The sequence below is a fragment of the Diachasma alloeum genome, unplaced genomic scaffold (genome assembly GCF_001412515.2).
Source record: "Diachasma alloeum isolate Michigan unplaced genomic scaffold, Dall2.0 Dall_scaffold_00206, whole genome shotgun sequence".
NCBI lineage: Eukaryota > Metazoa > Arthropoda > Insecta > Hymenoptera > Braconidae > Diachasma > Diachasma alloeum.
The window spans coordinates 1359152-1367029 of record NW_021680371.1 but is presented as its reverse complement, the minus strand read 5'-3'; the positions used below and the strand labels follow the sequence as shown (position 1 = coordinate 1367029).

At 32.8% G+C, this 7878-nt stretch overlaps 1 protein-coding gene across 1 annotated transcript in view; it reads right to left on the bottom strand.

Moving 5' to 3' along the window:
- Positions 1–3421, bottom strand: part of LOC107036178 (ribosomal RNA-processing protein 7 homolog A) — a 6502-nt gene extending 3081 nt beyond the window's left edge. The window contains exons 1-2 of the mRNA XM_015253943.2: positions 3282–3421; positions 698–1345 (exon numbers count right to left, since the gene is read on the bottom strand). Coding sequence (XP_015109429.1) covers positions 698–1345; positions 3282–3321 — 688 coding nt within the window. The 5' untranslated portion in view covers positions 3322–3421. The remainder of the gene's footprint in view (positions 1–697; positions 1346–3281) is intronic.
- Between the last annotated feature and the right edge of the window lie 4457 nt (positions 3422–7878).

The window sequence follows — 7878 nt, the reverse complement described above, 5'->3', positions numbered from 1 at the left end:
TGATAAAATTTTTTGGAAATAATGAAATAGGGGGGATAACGCCTTTTTTTTCAGGGGTGATTTTTCAAAAATTTATTTAAAAAAAAGTACTAACTAGCAAATGTTTTTTATTAGCTCGCATTTTTCTTGAAAATTACTTCAATGAGGAAAAAAATAAAAATTTGGAATATCTATACATGAGAGGCTAATTCATCGGATCTGATGTAATACACCCTTTTCGCCAAAATTCACGTTTTTTGATTTTTTCTGGTAAATTGTGGATCGGATTGACGTGAAAAAATATACCGTTTTTGCGTTTTATCATTACTTAATGGCTCACGAAATTCCATGATCGTGCAATCATTTTCCTGCGTTTCTAAAACTTTTCGGAAATTCACAAAACTTTAGAAAAAATGCAGGAAAATGATTGCACTACCATGAAACTTCGTGAGTCAGTCAATAATGATAAAACGCAAAAACGGTATATTATTTCACGTCAATCCGATTAATAATTTGCCAAAAAAATGAAAAAACGTGAATTTTGACCGAATGGGTGTAGTACATCCTTAAAATGAAAAGAGGTTTGGTACTACATTTTTGTATATTTCTCCTGAAATCGCGTAATCAGTTTCTCATTGAGTTTCTTAAAATCAATAACTTGGTTCTGGAAATTAGAAACTTTTTTCTCACTAAAGCGATTTTCATCGGCAATACTCACGTTGTTTTTTAGATTCTCTGATTTGGAAAGTGTAAAAATTGAGCAACTGCTTCTTTTTACTCTTCTCCTGCTCTTTATGCTGCACTTTATCAATAGTCGATTCTTTTCTACTCGGAGCAAACTGGCCTCTCTTCTTTTTACTCGAAACCGTGACCCATCCATCAGCATCTTCTTGAGTGCTCCCAGCAGCCAAACGCTCCTCAATCCTCTTGTCATAAGCTGCCATGTACTTCGCTATTTCTTCTTTCACGGTCGTCTCATCAACATTTGTTTCTTCGTTATACTCTCTGCACCACTTGAGCAGACCCAGTGGATTTTGAGGGGTTTCCTCGGTTTCTAAGACAACTGTAAAGTCCCTTGGAAGGGCCAGAGCCTTCTCCAGTGAAAATTCCTTCGCAAATACTATGTAAGCAGTCTTGAAACCATTTTGAGAGCCTCCTAGGGCTGGATGCAAGCTCACACTGGTTACACCGCCACAATGCCTCGCGAAAATATTTTTCAGAGAATCTTTCGTTGCGTAAGGAGGAATATTCAATACGAATAGGGTACGCCCTTTTGGATGTTCTGGTTGTTGTCTTTTCACTGAATGTTCTTTAATGAATAACTGATGTTTGTCAGAACTGTTGATATCATATTTCAACCATACACCTGAAAGGAAAAGAGAAACCTTAAATATAGTATTATAATAGTCAATACGCTGAGGCCAAAAGGTATAAAATCGATGTAAATCTTGAAACTTGGGGACTTTATGTATTTTGATGTGCAGAAACCGAATATGTATTTTTTTGCGAATAAGTTTGGCCTTCAATATTTATTAACAATTTAACTGTTTAAGGCCCGGATGTACTATCTTTCCAACGTTATCTCGATGTTTTTTTTCATCTTTCATCATCTGAAATTGTCAATTGAGTCCTGCATCGTGCAGAAGTTTTGGAAAATTATGAATGAATAATAAAAAAAAAGTAGAGGATATTCTTAATTTTTTCAAATAGCATTTTTAATTTATATTCAGAATAAGTTGAATAACAAGAAATTGAAAAATGTATCTGATTTAGGGTGACAAATGGAGGCCTGTCACACAATATCATGCCGGGGGAAGACTGATTTCGTAAATTTTTTCCCACACTGCACAGAGACATTTATTACGGAAAAGGCTCAAAAATATTCTCGAGTTTTCGAAAATATTTTTGAGATTTCTAGAAATTTTGATGATACTCTCGGATGTTATAGAAAATTCCAGACAATTCTTTGGTTTCACAGAGAATTTGAAAGAATTCTTGAATTTTCTAGAAAATTAGAGGAAATTTTTGGATTTTCTAAAAAATTCAAAGCGATTTTCGAATTTTCTAGAAAATTCGAAGGAATTCTCGGATTTTTTAAAGGAAATTTTCTTGTTCGAATGGACCAATTTAATTTCAAACTAGCTGTGTGGCCCGGCTCCGCCCGTGCAGAATAGGAGAAAATTGAATACCAGGATTTTTGTGAATTCCTGCAATTAAAAAAAAACACCTTAACGTTTTCGACTTTTTTGGAACACCCGAGAAGTCAAGAAAATTTGAGGGTTTTCCAAAGAAATTGAGAAAATTCGAAAAGTCGAAAACATTGAGATTTTTCTTCAATTGCAGTAATTCTAAAAAATCCTAGTATTCAATTTTCTGTTATTCTGCCCGAGCAAAGCTGGGCCTCACAGCAGATTAATAGAATTTTCCATTTTTTCAATTTTTATTTCATGAAGACCCAACAGCTCAAGGCCAATTACAAGATGAAATTAAATGCATAAAAAATGTATTCAACATTGAAAACGTTCAATCACTGAAATTATTATTCATTTCCATAGTTAATATTAAGGAAGTAGGATCATGGGAAATGTGGAAAAAACAATAAACTGCACTAGATTATTGTCAATTCGCGACGATTCGCTTATAATTTAAGGTTCCTCAGGTTTCTTGACAATTGAGTACATCGGGTAAACTGCCCAGTAGATGGACGCCTAAGAAAACCGCCCAGTAGATGGAAGTTTGTTTTTTAGCAATTGAAAAAAAAATTGATCGAAAAAAAATCGTCACTCAGGGGTTAAGAATCACAACAGATAGTGAAAATTCAAAGCAACAATTCACATTTCAGTATTTTTTTACGTAATTTCCTATCCAAAAGTAGCTCGTCCATCTACAGGGCAGTGTCCATCTATTGGGTAGCTTACCCTAGTCATATTATATTGTCAAGAAGCCTGAGGAAGCTCAAATTATAAGCTAAACGTCGCGAATTGACAATAATCTAGTGCAGTTTATTGTTTTCTCCACATTTCCCATGATCCTACTTCCTTATTATTGAAAACGTTAAGGTTAACCGGAGTGTATTCGTATTTTGTTCCTGCAAATTCTTGCAAATGACTAATAACAATCTCAACCAACAAAGAAGAATGAATAATAAAAAAATAATAATTGCAGTCAATAATTTTTCACTTTCAGCCAAAAATAAAGAATTATTCACTAAGATAATCAGCTAACATATTCATCAGGTAAAATTTATAAAATTGTTTTTATTCTAGAAACAATTCTCTTATTATGAAATATTAAAAACTCACTCTTGAAGTTCCCAGGAGTTTTGTCTTCCGGTACCATCATGAATGCCTGTATTCACCGCTGTTTTAATTTGTCAAATGTTTAAATAATTACGAAGTAAATAAAACATTGACACGTGCAGAACGACCCGAGAGTAAACTAAAGCACACTAAAGCAAGACAGAAAACTCGAATTCTCAGAAAAAGGTACTAGCGCCATCTCTATAGTTGACTTCAATTTCCCGCGCAAAATATTTGAATTGGCTCTTCGAAATATTTCCAAAACTGATTCATAACGGGGAGAGTGGGGCAAAATGGACAATTTTGTTTTTTTTTCCAATGTTTGCAACTCAAAAATAAACTTATCTGTTGGACTCAGTCGGGACTTATTATAAAGAGGAGGAATTGTACTTTATTAAGAAACAAAATTATTCCATTTCAACAATCGTTCAATGTATTATTAACATTTAAAAAAGTCAAAACTGCCTATAGGGGAGGGTAGGATAAAATGGACACTTTTGACTTTTTTGAAATGTTCATGACGCGTTGAATTGGTCGTGAAATGGAATAATTTTATTTTTCAATAGAAAGACCAATAATGAATATTTGTGATGAGCTTTGACTGAGCTTAAGTGATAAATCTGTTTCTGTGTTATGAATATTTAAAAAAAAATCAAGTGTCCATTTTACCCCACCCTCTCCTGTTACCCCACTCACCCCAATATGATTGATAGAATTCAGTAGCGGAGTAGGAAAACGGTTTAAGTCGATTTTCATTATTGGTCAGTTTTCAATGAATTTGGAATCTAAGGCAGATGTAGGAATATTTCTCATGAACTTTTTTAGAGCGAATTGAGAGCTACAAAAAAGGTTATTACGAGGATTTCGATATTTTTCTTAGGTTCGGGGATATTCTTCGAAAACTCAGCTGAGAGCTAAGTCGACTTAAATATATCCAAGTACTTGGACTATTTTTTCTCTAGTGAAATGGTTTTGAGCCCCATTTGACCCTAAGTTTTCGGACAGTTTTCAATAATTTTATGATTTAAACATTTAGTTCTGAATTTGAATCTTGATATTAAACTGTCAGAAAACATTTTTTAAATCTGAAAAAAATGGGAAAGTTTGCTTTTAGAGAAAGATTGACAAAATAATTTAAAAATTGCAGTTTTTAAAAATTACGACTATTTTCTATAACTAATTTATAAACAATCAATTTTCCACTATAAAAATCATTTGTTCGGAATCGTAAAAAAATTATGCATATTCAGAATTTTACCAGAAATCGATTACATGCCTGAAAAAATTAGGTTTCCGAAAGTTTAAACAATTTCAATTATTTATTTATCAACAACGAATGTTTAAAAAATGAAAATTCAGTGCAAAATATAGTTTGAATGACGTTGAATATTCATAGTTTTATTCAAATTTTTCTCACGCAATTTAAATGACAAATTTGATGATTGAAAATGGTTGATTCTGTAGTGTGGTCTCTACCAAACTACAGTACTTGGACTGTTTTTTTCCAGTGAACTGCTTTTATACTTTCATAGACGAACATCAGATCTTTCATTTGAACCCCGTTTCACCCCAAGTTTCTGGACACTCTGTAATGATTTTATTATTTAAACTTTTCAGGTTTACATTTAAACGGTTAGAAAACATTTTTTCAATTCGAAAAAAAAGGGAAAGTTTGTTTTTAGAGAAAGATTGATGCAATCATTAAAAAAATTGCAATTTTTGAAAATTACGAGCATTTTCCATAAATAATTTATGAAAAATCAATTTTCGACCATAAAAATCATTTGTTCGGAATCGTACCAAATTTATTCATATTCAGAATTGTCCCAGAAATTAATTTCTTGCCTAACAAAAAGGTTTCCGAAAGTTTAAACAATTTCAATTATCTCTTTATCAACAACGAGTGTTTAAAAAATAACAATTCGGTGCAAAATGTAGTTTGAATGACGCTGAATATTCATAGTTTTATTCAATTTGTTCTCATGCAATTTAAATGACAAATGTGATGATTGAAAATGGTTGAATTTATAGCGTGGTCTCTACCAAACTATAAAAAAACTTGGATATCGTTCAATTTTGATGGGAACCAGGGAAAAAAGCCCCAGAAAAAAAAACAACACGCTCCAATCACGTGCTAAAACCCATGTGATTTCCGTCTCTTCTTCGTAGCTATTTTTTCCCGTGGGCTGGAAGAGTCTTATCTAAATGAGCGGATCACTTGTTCAATGTCGTGAGAACCATGACATTGTCGAACAAAATTACATCTAGTCTCTGTGTACACAAAATATTGAATCTCTTTGAGATTCACATCAATCTCAGTCATCCTCTTTTTCATCTTCTTCGATTTTTATTGGCACTGACTGGTTTCGTCTTGCGGCCGGTCAGTCATCCTCATCAGCCCCTAAAGCACAATAGAAGTTCAAAGTCCCAATTCGTCATTCAATTATAGTAATACTCCCATTAATGCTTTGTATCCGTTCACAGCTGAATAACTAAGTAAACCGCACATGCAACCGAATACAATAATAGACAAAGTATCGACTCACATTCCTTCCAATCAATTATATAAAGAAACTCGCTACAAAGGATGTGTTGTATTTCTACATTTCTTTTTTTTATTCTTTCCCCGAAAATCAGGCACGAAAAAATTTAATAGAAAACTCTAGTGAATTCGCTAGACAATTCTATTGGACTTCTACTGAACTTTCGAATTCGTTTTTGGCCGACTTTATTGAAATGTTCAATAGAAAATATTTTATAGAAAAGAATAGAATTCGAGTTTTCTATACAACTTATTCTATTGAGATAATTTTTATAGAATTTCCTCGGCTCAAATTTTCAAAGTTTTTTTATTCTATTATTCTTTTCTTTTCATTAAGAAAATCGAACAAAAACACTTGGAAAATTTGCGCCCAGGAAATTCTAGAGAAAATATCCCAATAGAATAAATTGTACAGAAAAATCAAATTCTATTGCACGAAGAGAAATGTTTAGTAAAAATTACGGAACTCACAATTCGCTCACCGATTACCGAATCGACTCAGAAAATTTAAGTGACGGTACCGTAATTTTTCTCTGAATCTCCTGTGAAAAATTACGGAAAGCTCCGTAAAATTTCCTACAACCACATTTCGCTCCAGAATTACGGAAAAGATACGTAATTTTTATTGAATATTTCTCTCCGTGTGAACATTTCAATAGAATCAGCCAAAAACTAATAGAAATCTCAATAGAAATCCAATCGAATTGGTTAGCGAATTCGTTAGGTTTTTCCATTAAATTTTTTCGTGCGTGAATTATCCTAAAAATGTTGAATGTGAAGTAAGAAATTGAAGTATAAATTCGATTTTCAATCAGTAATATGGAAAAAATGAAAGTTTATACGATTTGTAATGGTGTGAACGATTTTTTCCTTGACCCGAAAATATTTGTTAAGGAGGTCGAAACGATGAATTCGCAATTCACGTGTATAGAGCTCCGACAAAAGCAATAACTGTGAGAGGTAATTAATATCTGTAGATATGAATCCACAGAAACTGGACATTTTTTCTTTTTTTTTTATATTCTCAAAATATTACATTCGAAGACGTTATTCCTGATTATTCATTTACAAAATGATGGTCTGACAATTTTTCCGGAACAATGAGGAAAAGGGAGAAATGCGGAATAATTAAACAATCCGCAGACCTTCGATGCGTCACTGAAAAATTCCCCAATGAAACATGCGTCAGTGAGCGAATTGAAAACCAATAATTCTCCCAAAAGAATGTTGAATATTTAGCAAAAAATTGTAGTATAAATTCAATTTTCAGTGAATAATATGGAGAAATCAAAAGTTTAAACGATCTGTAATGTTTTAAACATGACTTTTTTCCTTGACCCGAAAATATTAATTAAAGAGGTAAAAACGATGAGTGTGCAATTCATGTGTGTATAGACTTCTGACAAAAGCAATGATTTTGACAGGTAATTAATATCTAGATATGAATTCACAGAAAGTGGACATTTTTTCTATTTTAAATATTTCCAAAATATTACATTGAAAGGTGTTATTGCAGATTATTCACCTACAAAATAGAGAATTTGCATGATCTTTTTTTCAATTTCCTCATCTCAAGTTTGGGACCTGAATAATTAATAATTTTTCAGCCACAAACGTTTGAAATATTGCTCATTAATTAATAATTAATTGTCAAAAGTTGAAGATTTCAAACGCTTTGAAATCGCTGCTGATGTCACACAGACGGTCGAGCGCTGGACCAATCACAGAATGGCTCAAGCGGACCTAATCCAATCTTGAAGTGCGCCTCGCCAATGGAGGACGCCAACTCCCCACTCTCTTCTTTTTCGACCAATGAAGCGTTACCTGACCGTCTTCGTGACGTCATGACCGGAAAATTGGCCTCGAAAGCGACTGATTTTCAATGAAAATCATAAATTATCATAAGACACTAGACAATAGATGTCTTATGATAATTAGAAAGAATTCAGTAGCGAAGTGGTAAAAGGAGATGAGTCAATTTTGACTATTGACCAGTTTTCAATGAATAACTCGAAATGTAAGGGAGATAGTGAAATTTTTGTTATAACCTTTTTTGTG